At 42.2% G+C, this 15,670-nt stretch overlaps 1 protein-coding gene across 1 annotated transcript; it reads right to left on the reverse strand.

The window, feature by feature from the left end:
• Positions 1-103: 103 nt before the first annotated feature.
• On the reverse strand, positions 104-15,656 carry tarbp1 (TAR (HIV-1) RNA binding protein 1). Its single transcript, XM_008278734.1, has 29 exons — positions 14,721-15,656; positions 14,532-14,629; positions 14,378-14,447; positions 13,787-13,941; positions 13,643-13,695; positions 13,430-13,527; positions 13,196-13,331; positions 13,017-13,113; positions 11,520-11,609; positions 11,279-11,426; positions 10,930-11,196; positions 10,156-10,253; positions 9,891-10,049; positions 9,575-9,804; positions 9,226-9,469; positions 8,725-8,913; positions 8,400-8,599; positions 8,243-8,314; positions 8,016-8,136; positions 7,498-7,608; positions 7,272-7,421; positions 7,088-7,174; positions 6,801-7,006; positions 6,627-6,708; positions 6,362-6,533; positions 6,090-6,275; positions 5,343-5,467; positions 2,819-2,955; positions 104-811 (listed from the first exon to the last, which is right to left on the reverse strand). The coding sequence occupies exons 1-29, from the start codon at positions 15,652-15,654 to the stop codon at positions 637-639; spliced, it is 4,890 nt and encodes a 1,629-aa protein (XP_008276956.1). The 5' UTR covers positions 15,655-15,656; the 3' UTR covers positions 104-636.
• Positions 15,657-15,670: the final 14 nt, after the last annotated feature.

Consider the following 15,670-nt stretch of genomic DNA (forward strand, 5'->3'; position numbering starts at 1 on the left):
CCTACAGTACCTGATTTAACCCTTTCAGTGCTTCGTTTTTCAATGCTGTCTGCTTGTACTTAATTCAATAATAAAAAGAACATTAAGGTAAACAAATACAAGCCAATATGAAAAGATTATTTTATTTACTTCAATATATTCTTTTACATGACATCTTTATATCACAAATCGCAATAAAAACATTATGAATACTGAAAATCAAACTAAAAACAACTGCAGTATTGAGGGATGTATCAGAATCCATTGAGTGTGAACATCATAACCCAGTCCTGATGCTCCAAGGCAAAAACTAATGGCTCACATAAACAAAACAGTTTCTCCTCAAAGGGGGAAAATTTCCATTTATGCTGCTGCTCCGTCAGCACTCCTTCCATTAATGTAACAGCATGCCGACTGGAGAATTTAGATGTAATAATCAGAACTGAGCTTTATTCATGGCTCTCATTAAGGCACAGGAGCAGTACTGATGACTGCTGACCACAATGAAACCTGAAAAGGATAAGAGACCGAAAGTCAGTGAAAGTTGACGTGTACATTTTCATTTAAAGTCTCCCCTGACGTGCTACAAGAAGGACGCAACTAGCTTCAGCATCTGGTGGTCTGGTGTCACGTCAGGATGCATCGCTGGTTTCGTCTTCACTTGCATTTTGAGTCGATTTCAGCTGAGGTGAGATGTTGCCGAGTGTATTCCCAAATCAACAGGGCAGCACTCACATGCACGTTGAGAGAGCGGATCACACCCTGCTGAGGGATCTCCACACACACATCCAACATCTGGAGTAAGTTGGCTGGAATCCCTTCCCGCTCGTTGCTGTAAAAGGGAAAGAGGAAAACAATATATTGTAACGTATAGTACAAATCAACGTCTACCACTGAAAGGAATAAACTTGTGTACTTTCTTGTCTAATGTCTGTATGATGTATGACAATTACAAGTGTCATGCTAGCTGTTTCCCCTGTTTCCAGTCTTTTGTGCCATACTGAGGAAGCCCGCTGTGCACAAAGCTGTACACATTTTTACATCCAACTCTTGGCAAAAATTATATTTACCAAAATACTGTATGCCTTCAATTGGAAAGACTCAATGTTTACCCCAAACATGTATATATTTATTATTTTATTCGTGTTTTTCTGGATGAAAAAGCATCCCAAAGGGAATTTAGACCAACAGAGAATGCACAAAAATATTTACACAAATCCAGACTAACTCTGGGGAAAAAAAGGCTATATACTATATAGGATATGTGACTGTGTGTTATAAATGAAATCACACAACTTCCCAGACCACCTGCAGGACCTGCACTTCACCATGTCAAAAATAAAATCCCATTAATATCTCATATACTGGGGCTACAAGGTGACTCGGTGGTTAGCACTGTTGCCTCGCAGTTAGAAGGTCGCCGGATCGCATCCCAGTGAGGACACCTGGGATCTTTCTGCGTGGAGTTTGCATGTTCTCCAGTGTGGGTTCTCTCCGGGTTCTCCGCCTTCCTCCCACAAGGTCCAAAAACACGTTGAGGTTGATTGGTGATTCTAAATTGTCCATAGGTGTGAATGTGAGTTGCTTGGTTGTCTGTCTCTAAGTGTGGCCCTGTGATAGACTGGTGACCTGTCCAGTCGCCCTAAGTCAGCTGGGATAGGCTCCAGCCCCCCCGCGACCCTAGTGAAGATTAAGCGGTGTATAGATAATGGATGGATAATGGATATACTGTATAGCATCCGACCAGCTGCAGCTCAATCTGACACCAACATGTGTTATATACACTAAACATTTGTTGTAACCGGATGTCTGGATCTCTTATTTGGCTTCCATGTGATTACATTTAAGAGCCCTTACCGTAAGCGGCCAACTTAGTCTTTTATGTAATCTCAAGTCCTCACAATTATGAGCAATAAGCTCTTAATACAAATGACACATGAGTGCAAGTCCAAGAGCAATTCAAACTGTAATCAACTGAGTATATACTGAGCTCCAGCAATATGGGACATGCAAAGCAAACATAAAGAGGTAATGAGTTTGGCGTTCAAGCTCTACAGAGGATGCCACACAGTTAAAAAAAAAGCGTGATTTGATGAGCTACATTTATCTTGAGTGCAAGTGGGTGAGATAAAAGCGACCTGATGAGAAATTAGAGCTGGGCCATGCTGGGCTGAGGAGAGCACAGCTGTGAAAGCACTCAAGATTGAACTCACACTTGGGGTGTTTAAGCCAACAGCGCTGCTCACACCTCTGTGACTGAGCGAGGTAAAACAAAACAGGACACCTACACAGAAGGGATCAATATTAATTCCTCCCTCTGTGCCGGGTCGGCCGTAAAATTGCAAAACATGTTTAGCGAGGAGAGTGAATCATGCAGCTACTGTTGCACATGCTTCTAATCTCGGAGTAGCTACAGATGATTTTTTATGTCACGGTGACCAAACTAATGGAAGCCACAGGGCAGCATTGCGAACAATACCAAACAAAGGTTAATGTATTTCTTCTGCTGTCATTGCACTGCTTGTATTGGTTTTTGTAATTTATTTCCTTCGCTCTCCTCCTTCTCCTCTGGGAGAGCCAATTATAGCCCAGCATGCCCCGACAGGTACACAATGGAGAGGAGAGGTGCAAACCCCACAGGGAATCGCACTAAGCTGGTGAGATAACGCTAAATAGCCTCGTCAGCTAACACATTTATCTATGTGAGAGTCACAAGGGCATGGGAAGACAGAGGCTTGTGTGTATTTGTGCGTAACCGGTTGTGTGGTAACGATGGAAAAACAGGTCTTGGAGTCGTTTAGGTGGTTTCGCTAACTAGAAGTATTTAAGGCTGCCATACCCCAGCAGTAGCAGGGTCTTCTCAGGGAACTGGTAGTCTTGGAGGCTGTGACTGTTGGCTGTTTGCTCCACTCCAACAATACAGTAGCCTTCACTCTTCTTTACCTGCAAGAAGTCAGTGAGCTCCACTGGTTTCACCTAAACGACAGATACAGTGTGTGATGTTAGTGATGATGTGGATCTAGGAGCAATCAAAGTGAGTTAACGACATAAATAAAAAGACAGATAGTAAGTTCAAAACACTTGCAAATTCTTTGACACTCGCTGTGGGCTTTCAGTGCAGCTCTATGGAAACAGCACAACCATGACTAACAGTAGAGAGAACTCTAAAATGTCAACAGTGCAGTATGACACCATTGTACTGGCATAAATAATAAAACAGAAACAAAGTACAAACTAGTAGTAAAATTCTGAAAACCTGGAATCAACATGTGCAACATTCTGTCCATAGGTGTTATCCCGAATAGATTAAAAAGGTGACTCTACATACCATGGATATTGTAATATTTACATTTGTTTTGATACACATCCCACAGTAAACCCATTTCAGCCAAAAAGTTTTAACAAATGTTCAAATGAGCAATGTAGAATTAGGTGGTTTTGATGTAATATCCAGATTTTAAGCTGACATCCTGTTAAAATGGGACAGCATGTCAAAGGAGAGTAATTCAAACATTTAAATCCAGCAATTTTCTCCATATTTCCTGTTTCTGGCTCTGATAAATGCTGTCATTTTGGTGATTTTGTAAAAACAACATGCCTTTCAAACCCACTGGCAGGTTTTGGGCTTCCAAAGGTTAAAGCCCCTTTCACACACAATAATGCTGTGGTGGAAATCTGCTACAAGCTGTCACAAGTAATATCACAATCAGCAGCTTTTTCTGCTCCATATGGTGGATGAAAACATGCTCCAGACTTAGAGAGACACCAGCTTATCAGCAAGTTTCAGAGAGTCTAATTTAAGACTGTATGAGAACTATTATTGTTCATGTAGAGTATAAATGAAAGACCCTGGTTTATGGTTTACCCTCCCACATTGATAGTCATTGTACTAAAGCCAAAAATGTCAAAATGGGAAAAAAGAAGGAGATGCCAGCAGGTCTCTTAGGAGAAAAACATCTTACTGCTATACTGATGTCAGGATCCAGCTGTTTTGGATGCTATGTGATGGTAAACTTGGCAAAGAATATTTTAAACTAAGAATGTCGAGCCAGTCTTTAAAGGTCCCATATTATGCCTCTTTTCAGCAAATTAATGAAAGTCTCACATGTCCCCAAAACGTGCCTTTCATTATTTTCAGCTCAAATGATGACAGAGACGGTTTACATCACCATGACTGTATAAGCCCTGGTTTTAGTCATATTCTAAATGGTCTGTTTTAGTGTTTGTAGCTTTAAATTCAGTTAAGCTGCTGATGTCAACACCCTGTTTAGGAAGAAGACTCTCTCTGCATCCGTGATTGACAGCGCGGAGCAAAACATGGGACCGCACAGCACGGGACTGAGTGTGTGAAACCATGACTTTATATCACTTCTAACATTCTCCATGGGTGATCATTTTACATGGAAATACCATAGAATTAATAGCACCGGGAACAGCATGTAGCAGGAGTTTAGCGGTGCAGAGATTGGAAATGGCTCGTAAGTGACTTAAAATGAACATGTAGTCTTAATGTAGTCTTAGTAGTATTCTGTATTAGTTTCGTTGTCTGACTACAGAAGCAGAAAAACGTAGATAACGACAGTATTATTTGGAATTCAGCTGTATGAAAATACAATATGTGAGCACAGAGAGCAGGAGAGAAGTAAACAAACAGCTGCTGTAGTTGAAGTAACATGAAAATACAGTACCCCATCCAGCAAATATTTATTGTTTTCAAATAAAGTTTCTACCATTTCTGAATATCCCTCACCATTTCCACAGAGCTCTAACCTGTGGGCATCAAAGCTAATGGGAACGTTACACACATCACCTGCACAATGTGCTGATGCTGAGGATTTTCAGATGTTGTGGGGACTTTGTCATCAAAAATAAAGCTAATCGACTGAATCTTCAGTTCCTCAGATGTTGGGAGTGAATGAAGACTTGTGTTCAGTCTTGCAGCCAACAACAGAACATTTACTTGTGGCTGAGAAATTTTAGATGTAGCAGAAGAAGCTCTAGAAAGTAAATAAACCTGGTGGACTGCAAGCAGCTGCTTATTCTGAAGGCTCACCTCACCAGCAGCAGGCAGTGAGGGGGCAGGATTATGCAAAGTTGGAGCTCGGCGATTATTTTTTCCTAAACTGGGATGTGGCAGCTCAGTAAAATTCTCGCTGGCTTGTAAAAGCTGTGAGTTGTGGGGGGCTTGAGGAATGGCAGAAGTTAACGTCTTCCTATCACAGCTTTTACAACAGCTTTTATGTTACACCTTCATGTTTATAACAACCATAAAACACAATAAAAATGAATTTTTACTTTTGGGACCTCATCGTGTTCATAGGAGAATAATTAGTGAGGTAGTGAGTGTATTTCATGCACTTCACCTCTAACAAAGGAAGCCAGAGCTCAGAAGAGACGCTCAGCGACTGGAAGTGTTTGTCACCGACGTGGCGGAGGCTGTCCAGAACCAGAGCGCTGGCACCAAATATCTCACACGTCCGACACAGACCTAAAACAACAATAACAAACAAATACATAAAGACAAAGCCAAAGTAACATCCATTTGATTTAGAACTCTGGATTACCATAACATCCCTGTGCTGCTGAAAATAAATGCTCCATGACACTTCTTATGACATCTATGGCAGGGATGACTCAGCATCAAGAGCTGCCAGTTTATCATCATGGGCACAGACATACAAAAAAAAGAGAGACTAGACCTGCACTGACAATTGAGTGGGCGATTTCATGTAAAACATTTACAGAGCAGCCAAGGCTATGTTACATCACCCAGTATCAATATTAGTTCTGAAAATGGGTCTTTTCTACTATAAACAAATTGTGATTGTCTCAGCCCCGTATCATCTGAGACAAAAGCACTGGAGTACACTTACATAGAACATAAAATATGTGTCTATGATGAAAGCCGGGCGATCGCTGTCTGATGCCTGATAAGAGGGCTCAAGTGGTTTTAGTGGAAGCTGTAATTGACTTATTTGTCCAGCTCAATACCAGGAAACTGAATGACACAATGTAAGGAGAAATTCACTGACATTTTAAAATTATCTCCGGACTGGTGCGCCGCATGATAAAAATTATGCAATAATGTGATAAGCTGTGCTGCTCCTGACCTCCCAAGTTGGTGGGCTTGTCTATAAGTGAGGCCACAACTAGCAGGGCGCCATGCAGCTTGCCCAGTCGAGCAGCTCTCTGTGGTGGAACCAGCTGAAGTTCGGCCTCCTGCTCCTGAATCCCCAACCTCCAGGGGGTGATCTTCTTCTGCACCTCGGCCCAGCGCTCCTCCTTATCCTGCTCACCTGGAAGACAGAAAGCTCAGTGAGAGATGACATATGATTGTGGTAGTACGTGGTAGTCCTGGTGCTTGTGAGAGGTGCTGCTGTACTTCTGTCTTGCTGGATCCAGTCTCCGGGTTGGAGCTGGTTCAAGTCGGGAGCAGGATTTCTCAAAGGTAAAGGTGGACTTTCAGAGAAACATGACAGTTTCTCAAACTTCCAGACTGGAATCCACTCATCATCAGCCAACTCTGACAGACTGGGGAATGTGTAGAGGATGGTCTAAGAAAGCAAAAAGAAAGGAAGAACAATTTAATGTGATGCTGTATTTTAGCGGGCTTCCTCTGTTTTACTCTTTTAAACATTCTAGCGCACCTCAACACTGTAATCCCTGATAGGATGAAAGGCACCGAAGAAGAAGTGCTCCTGAATCCTTATCCAGTTCTTGTTGGCATTTCTAAATGTGACACAGCAAACACAAATGCAAATAAGCACATTAACATTTTTGCAACAAACGTTTTGCAGCTATTGCAGCTGTTCTGCTCTCACCCGGTGCTCTGCATGGCCTCAGCCTGGTTCAGACAGGCCTTGACCACAGAGGACAGCCCTCCTAAAGCATCGGCCTCTTCTTCTGCCTGGTTTTCTGCCAGGCTCCACACCCTCTTCAGGGCCAGTAAGGCATACAGGCGCACGCTGAAGTTATGGTTGAAACACGACTGCAGGATGACGTCTAGCGCTTTACGCAACTGCACGGCCTTAAACACACAGGAAAAGAGATATTGTAAACACTAGAATGGTGTTTGAGTAGAGAAAAAAGATACATTGAAGGGCTTTACCTTATCCTTAAGATGAGGAATGATGACGCTGAAATGTACCAGGACTGACAGGAAGGTGCAGACGCTGGTCTTGGTCTTTTCGTGATCCTGTAAATCAAACACAGCAATTAGTTAATAATTTAACTTTTTCACTCCTACTGTTGTATTCTTTTCTGGTAGACTGGCGTCCAGAGTAGGAGCTGACCATGTTGAAGCAGGTCCAAAAGCTGTCCATGTGTTGCGGATAGTGAAAAAGGATCAGAATCATCATCCACTCGATCAGGTACTTGACTGAGGCCTGGTTACTGCAAAATCCAGCTTCAAACACACGTTTCAACAAAGTGGCAACAAACTCCTGCACAAGAAAAACACCATTACTTTCTGAGTACCTATTTCTTGCGTAATTGTAAGGCAGAGTGTAATTGTCTTACCTCTCGGAGCTTGGGCAGCAACAGCAGCAGCGTTTGCCATACTCTGTTTTTGACACGATGTTGAAGAGAGTTGCTATAGTAACGCACTTTTGACTTTGATATGTCGTTATCCTAGAGAAACGAAGTGAGGAGTTGAAGAAGACAATGGAAAGTGAGGTGAAGTATTATTAAATTAGCTGTGAGAGATATTTACTCACTAGCTATTAAAAAAATGCCCTAAACATCAAATGTGAATAAATTATCACATAGCAACACAGGTATTTTTGGCCATACGTGGTTAAAGTAGAAACAAATTCCATATTGTTTGCCCAGCTCATCTCTTTGCTCTTTTCAGGGAATAAAAGTTGAAGTTATGATGATTCTTACGTAGCAACATGAAATGTCATGATCAACATGTTACTCTACTTTTGGACCAAAGTTAATACAATGTGACAGACACGTGACATACAAATCCTTACTTAGAGCTGAGGTGATAAATAGATCTCACACTGGGATTGGGAAGCTAATCTATTACCTACCTTTCTCAACAAATCCAAAACTAGCTCCTCTATTAGTCTTTCATGCTGCAGATTAGAGGGATCCAGGCGGCTAAGGAAAGCCAATACACATGTGCGAGGCAACTGATCATCCCTGCTGTCACTGGAAAGTAAAAACAGTAGTTCAGTTGTGAAATGTCCACACAGCAAGAGAGACCTCTAGTGGCTGTATTTTAAATCACAGTCATAGAGGAAGAATTACAGCCCACCTTGTAACTGCAACATTAGCTGCACACTTCTCACCGAGACGCTCCACATACATTTGGACATCCTGAACGAGTCTTTTTGAAAGAGCAAGACAAAGCGGTTAAAAAAAAAGCTCTGAGAAACAGCTGAGCAGAACTGAGAAATGCTGCAGAGATTTACCGTTGATCTCTGCGGAACACTGGCCCGTAGACGCAAGCTTCACTGACTATGTTGATGTAGCTGAAAACGCTAGAAAAAGCAGCGTCAGCCTGCTCACCGCTGCCTCGATCTGCGGGCAGCCACGTGTGACAGCAGTGTTGAAGCAGCACACCGAACACGCCGCTCTTTGACTGTGACAGCTCCATCAACTCCATGGCAATCTAAAAACAAAAGTACCACAACACCACATGCTGTATATACGTGCAAATATTAAAGAAAATGTATATTTGAAGTGCTATTTAATGTGCTCCTTCTTTTCTGAGTCAACTGGCTTGATCTGAATCACCTGTTTCAAGATGGCTGTAAGGGTCGGGGCCTGAGCGTGGTTCAACTTGAGCAGTTTAGGATGGAAAGCCATGGAGATGAAGCCTTTCAGGGCTGGCCAGAAGTCATGGGCGTTGGTGCTCAGGCCCTGCACCAGCTCCCAGCTCAGAGTCACAGCCTCCACGCAGAGGGCCTCCTCATCATGCACCAACTGTAATCAAAATGTCATCAAAACAGACATTGTAACAGATGCTATCTTAGTCCTCATTAGATTTTTTTTTACTATTATTATGACTGCAAGACACTTAGAAATTACTCTAACCCCTTGCTACACTTAAACATCCCCTTCTTATTGCCTCTCCTCTATTTTTCATTTTTTTCATTTTTCATTTTTTGCTCTTTATTTTTGTACTTATTATGTATGGCACTGAAGGAGCTGCTCTTAATCTCATTGTACTTGTGTATAGTGACAATAAAGGCATTCTATTCTATTCTAAACTGTACCCAGTTGAGTGGGACTCACTTGTGGCAGCACTGTCTCCATAAAGGTAAGCACAGGCAGCACCAGGTCGCTGGGAAGCAGAGCCAGAGCCTCAACACTGCAACTCAGAACAGCCTTGAGAGTCTCAGATGTTTTGGGAATCCCTACAGACTCAGGAATCCCAACAGCCTTAATCAGGAAGTTTAGACAAATCCACTGGTCCCGCATAAAATTGGCAGCGATGCGTCCCCAGTCCTGCTGCAGAAGACCTTGTGCTTCCAGATCACTACAGAAAGATGAAAAATTCCAGTAAAAACATTATATTTTCATCCTGAATTGTTATGTTTATCGTTGTTGTCTGTAATGACAGTAACAACATGTTTTCATCAACCTTGAACAGTCTTCTATCTGTGGTTTCAGCAGCCGTTTATTGATATTTCCAAGGATTTCTCGTCTTTGTGAGGAAGAGGACACTGGACTGTAGAAGTAATCATTCAGTGATTTCAGAACAGTAACAGTCTTTGATTGCATTTCAATCAGTTCCTCCTCCATAAGACTGCACACCATGGCCAGGGACGCCATAGTAACCGCTCTAGACACCTGGTTTGCCACAGACGGTACCTGGCAATGGAAAAACAATCACTGTTGAAGAGCAGAGCAACAAAACTGAATAATGAAATTCCTGCTTGATGAAAAGGGGCATGTACCTGCTGGCTTGGCTCTTGCAGGACTGTGAGACCGTACGTGATGAGTTTAGGGAAACCATTCTGCTGAATTGTATTGCGGTGCTCTGGTGCAGAACTGCACATGACAACCAGTTGCTTCAGGACACAGAGATACAGCTCTGCTCGCTCCACATCAAACAGCTGCAGAAAAAAAACCCATCAAAACACCACATGCACACATCAGAGTTAGCCACAAGGGGCATCTATGTAACTGGTGTGATGGTGACTTGTTTAACTTGCTGCTTACCTCCTGTAGTTCCCCACACAGCCGCCTCAAGATAAAGTCCCGGATTGGATCGACAAGTTTAAAAATGACCTTCTCCATGGCAACCATCACACTGTCCCCTATTAAAAAGACAGTGAGATAAGAAGTGTTGAATGTCACATGAGCCACTCACTGTATGAAGCATGACAAGGAGAGTTATGGCCATGGCAGCACAGGAAGAAAGGAAGAAAACAAGAGTGTAAATCAATATATGTGCCTGAGAAGGTTAGGTTAGGTCATTTGATGATTAAAATTTCTGAAACTATTTCAGTGTTCGACCTAACCTTGGATCAAATGATGCTAAGAAGGTCTTAGGGGTGAATTCTGCAAATTGCCAACTGACTGAAAAAGAAAGGAGTAGAGATGAATGCAAGAGCTATTACATCTATGGATAAAAGGATTAATGTTAGAGGGGAGGGAAGTGTGTGTACGCATTAACAGCAGATCTCAGCATAAGATACAAGAACAAAGTAACACCACAGAGCAGGAATCCCTGAATTCTTGAAAGCTTGTTTCTGGTCTCTTATAAAAATGTCAGAAACCCTGCAGATACTTTTTAATGAGAGAAAAATCAAATAAACTGATTTTTTTTCTGGCATTTTTTTCTAATTAGGCACCAAGCAAAAGTTAGTTGATAGAGGAGGTATGAGGATTTGTTTATTGAATGAATGCACCTGTCCATCTACTGTACCTACTGCATACACATGAGGGTAAACCTGACAGCTGTAACAATGAATCAGAGTTATCCTTACAAACCTTGCTCCGCTCCGACACGCTGACAGTTTGGCATCGCTCCGAGCTGGAATAGTCGGAGCACAAGCTGCAGGCTCTTGTCGCTCTTCCGCAGAGGCAGGTAGATATTGGTGCTGACTCTGCTCAGGGTGTCCACCAGGGGAGACAGTAATGAGTCCAAATCGCTGCTGATCTCTGCTCCAGCTCGGCTCCTCTCCATGTCCACACACAGCAGAATGGCCCTGGCCAGCTTATCGGCCTCTCTGAAGTCAGGCAACCTCTCAGTCTGACCTAGGTAGCAGGGAAACTGACTTTAGCTACATCTGCAGATACAATATTTCATTTATCTATGCCTGTCTCCCTTCAGCCTTACCTGTGCTCGCTGGGACTCGGAGATAGTTGAGTATCTCGCCTTGAACATAAGCTCTTACAGTTTCTTTATTTGTGGAAGTACCAGTGCAATCTCCAGCCGCAATCCTGGGCTTGAAACTGCCTTCATGGTCCAATAGCCAGGTGCACAACTGCAGTGATGTTGCAGATATATAGATTAGTCAACCATACAACTTCTCAGCATGCCATTTTCCTTCATCTGTCTTCTTGTTGATATAACGTACCTGATTCCAAAGCTGCGTCCCTCTACACAGCGACTCGTCTGCACGGAAATGCATCAGAAAGCTAAAAACATCATCTAGGGTCACTGCACTCTGAAAAAACAAAAATATACACATTAAAAAGTCCACACCTTTAAAACTACTGTTGGAAAGAGTGCAGGCAGGACGAAATGACAGCAAACACCTTACAATACAACAGCAGTCCTACAAGTGACTTCTGCTTTGGGTTTTTGTTGATGACTCACAGGTATTAATTTGAATTCAGTACCTTTTATTGTTGTTGTAATTTGGGGTTTGATTGAACAAATATCTCACTAAGTCATTTTGTCATTTCTGCTGGAGGTTAATGTGGAACCACTGATCCTCTTTGCCAAATTGTTTTTTTTTTTTGTATGGCATACGTTTTCATTGTTGTGGTGATATCTGCCTTGCTTGGTTATTTTATTGGCTATATTTTTCGATTTAAAAAAATCCCCAAATCAAAAGGTAATCAGTTTACAATAACAAAATAAAGGAGAACTTTTTAAAGACATTTTTTATGGGCTTGATAAGTGACTTAAATGATTGTCTGCTGATTCATGCTGTTAATTAATTTTATGTTGATCAACTAAACAATTAATTGCTAAAGCATTACGTTGTGCTGTGCTATTACATCAGCACATACGTGGTCAAAACATCTATCACCATAACTGACCAAAAGAAACATATTCATTTAAAACAGTAATATACTGCAAAATAAAAACATTATAAGCACTGATCAAAATGTTGTCTACAATGATGCTGTCAAATTGTAGTTTCCCAATCTGCTCTGTTTACTCAACTCAGCCCACTTTTTATGTTAAGTTATTGTTTTGCATTTTTTTATTATTTGTTCACTTTTCTCTTATCTAAATTGAACTTTTCTAATCTACTTTGCTCGGTGTTGTATGTGCCGTGTTTACTTTTCAATTCAGCTACTGTGACACAAGAATTTCCAATGTTGTATAGAAAACATATATCCTATTTATTAAACTGGTTTACACCCATTTTGGTGTCAAAGCTTGTTGAGCGGATTTTGGACAATTGCAATGTGCTGAATCCACATATTACATTGGTTTTGCTCAATGAGGTCAAAATTTTTGATTTATTGCCACATGCAATTTACTTGTATTTACCTTTACAAATGTTTAGGCTCATCAACTTTTGGATCATTTAGCTTATGAAAACGATTAGAAAATGAAACTTTTCCTCTAAAATCTGATTTCATGTAAGAAATACTAAAATAAATCAATCGTTAATGTCAAAAAATGTAATCGATTTAGTGGCAAAATCGATTTTTTAAAATTGAGTTGGCATAAAAACCTGACCTGATACAGAAAAGCAGATGTCATTTTTGGATTCAGCGTTGCAAAAATGTTCAAAAATCAGTTGAAAAAATCCTAGACACCTTCAAAAAAATATTTTTTTGTAACCCAGTGTTATCTGTGTAGCATGACATCATGTGCACTATTTCTGTCTTACCACTACTGTGAGACAGAGGGCGCTGTTCAACAGAAAGCACTGGGCAGCTCCTCTCAGCAGGACTTGATGAGTGATCATAGTGCTGCGCAGCACCTCTCTGGAAAACACAACAGACTAAATCAGCTCCCCTGTCAAGTGAAATCAGCTCAGTCCGTCTGTCTGTAAACATGATGAGTCACCTCAGAGCAGTGAGCCCGCTGATCTCCAGCAGAGGACTTGAAGGGAGATTGGAAAGAGCCTGAGAGAGGAAGAGGAGCGGTACTGCACACCAGTGCTTCGAGCTCAGTTGCTGGATCAGCTGAAGCAACACACAACCTGCAAAGCAAACACAATAGCCAAAGATAATAATGTAATTTCATAATGAGTCAGAGCTTTGTCAACATGTATTCTTGGTGGCTTCTCTTTTCTTGTACCTCTACTTTCTGATGGCAGGCTACTAAAGAAGGTGGCCATGAAGACTTGGAGTTTAACCGCCAGCTCAGGACAGTCTCCTACACTCTGTCCAACTGACCTACATGTAGACAGATAATGGGTTACTTAAGTCTGGTACAAAGCAACACTCAACAACATAATCCTTGCACTGCAATGAACTTATTTTAGTTGGTTAATTGATTCCAAATCCTCACCTGTGAAAGAGTGACGTTTCGGAGAGGACATCCATAAAAGGGCCGACGATAAACTTCAGAGTAACGCAACAAAAAGAGGAACATTTAATAAATAAGTTTAAGTATTAATACGCCTCAATGACAAAACTGTGTCTCACCCTGTACCTGAGAAAAGGCCAAAGAAAAGGCTGACTGGTGGAGGACCTTCAGCTCCAGCAGATGACACACTCCTTCTCTCATTAAGGATTTATTCTCACTGTGGAACATCCGCTGGTACACGCAGAGCAGCCAGGATGGGTGGAAGAGGCCTTGATCTGAAGCTGCAACACAGACAGAGAAGTGGTATGAAGAAGAGATCGCACTGAGACACAGAACACTACTGTGCTGAATTACTTTGACAAAAACCTGTGAAGGTTATTCAACTTAATTATATCTGCCATCTGCTTAATATAAATAAATCCAAACTCTTCATACAAGTGATCACAATAAGTTGATGAAAAGTTTATATGATAAGTTCAGTCCTTTTGATTCCTAGAGAACCAATGGGGTGGATGTATCACTACATCCAACCTATGTAGTGAACTGCGGTGAACTTTCCCCACTGTGGGATCAATAAAGTATATCTTTATACTTAAATAAAGCCAGAAAAACTAATTTGTTTTTAAAGAGGTAGAAAAGGATGCAAAACTATATTTTCACCAAACTTTCAATAACAACACAAAGGCAATTCTCTACTTTGGTTAATTCTAGTGTTACCTTGATTGTCATTCACTGTTGTTTGGATCAGCGTGTCTATTCTGTTTAATACTGGCCGGACGACATGAACCTGCAAAGCAAAAAAAAAGACAAGGAGTAAATAAAGCTGTTCCGTGATGCTGACCTGAACAGGCAGTGAGGTGGGATTTCCTACCTGGTTTTCCTCCAGAGTCTCCATCACCAGAGCATAATCCTCCCAGAACTCTCGAAGCACTTTGCTCTTGTTGGGGACCCATTTAAATAAGATCTCATCTGCAAAAGTTTCAACAAGACTTCAATCACAAGCAATGCAACACCTATAAAGTTAAAGCTTGTACAGTGTCAAGAAATCTGAGCATTTTACCTTTCTCTGATGGAGAGAGAGGACAGTCTAAGCCCTCCTCCTCTGACAGGGCTGCACACCTTTTCAGCAGGTACAATGCCCTCTTACGTGACACGCTGTCTCTGTGAATCAGTCCATCCTGGACCATCCTCCAGAACTGGAGGGACAGACGAGGGTCAGGCTCACAGGAGGAGGAGGGTGAGGAGGAGTGAAGGCTGTGAGGGTTCAGGAGGTGGTCTGACAGAGCAGTCAAACACAGCAGGGTCCGCTCTGTCACCACAGGTGTGCGGTCACTGGAGTACCAGCTGCACAGATCATCTAGGATCAGCTTGAGGATGCTTTTTAACCTCACACCGCTGCAGCAGCTCAGCAGAGTTAAGAGAATCCTAACTATGACTTTGGAGACCATCGCATCAGGGAGAGTCCTGATGGAGAACAAGGCAGACGATAAGGTGGTGAGTGTGAGCGCTTCATCCGCTGCAAGAAAGGGTATGAGAGCAGCCAGGACTTCGCTGGAAACCTCCACAGTGAGTCGTCCCGGACCAGGCAGCTCCTCTTCCGACAGCTGGAATGAAGGCAGGACGGCCAGGACTGCTCGCCTCCAAACCTCCTCGTTACAAAGAGGAACACAGACAGTCATAAGCTTGCAGGCGGCGGCTGTACTCTCCCTGCAGCGAGCACCTTCACCAGCTTCTGCTGATATTTTAGAGAGGAAAGGCAGACATTTTGTCCAAATAACCGACTCGATTTTTTCTTGAACACAGCGTCTTTTGGCATTTGTAAACTGAGCTGAATTCGAGTCTGCCAAAAGTGGTCCGAGCCCTTCAATGAAAGCTGTCAGCGCCTCCACTCGCTCCGTCTCCGGCCACGACTCCTCCGGCCAGGACAGAGATTCAAACAGCAGGTCGTAGTCCGGATAGCTGGACAAGACCGCGTTAATTAAAACGGAGTACATTGTACTTATCTTGTTA

The sequence above is a fragment of the Stegastes partitus genome, unplaced genomic scaffold (assembly GCF_000690725.1).
Source record: "Stegastes partitus isolate 25-593 unplaced genomic scaffold, Stegastes_partitus-1.0.2 Scaffold131, whole genome shotgun sequence".
In the NCBI taxonomy this organism is placed as follows: Eukaryota; Metazoa; Chordata; class Actinopteri; family Pomacentridae; genus Stegastes; species Stegastes partitus.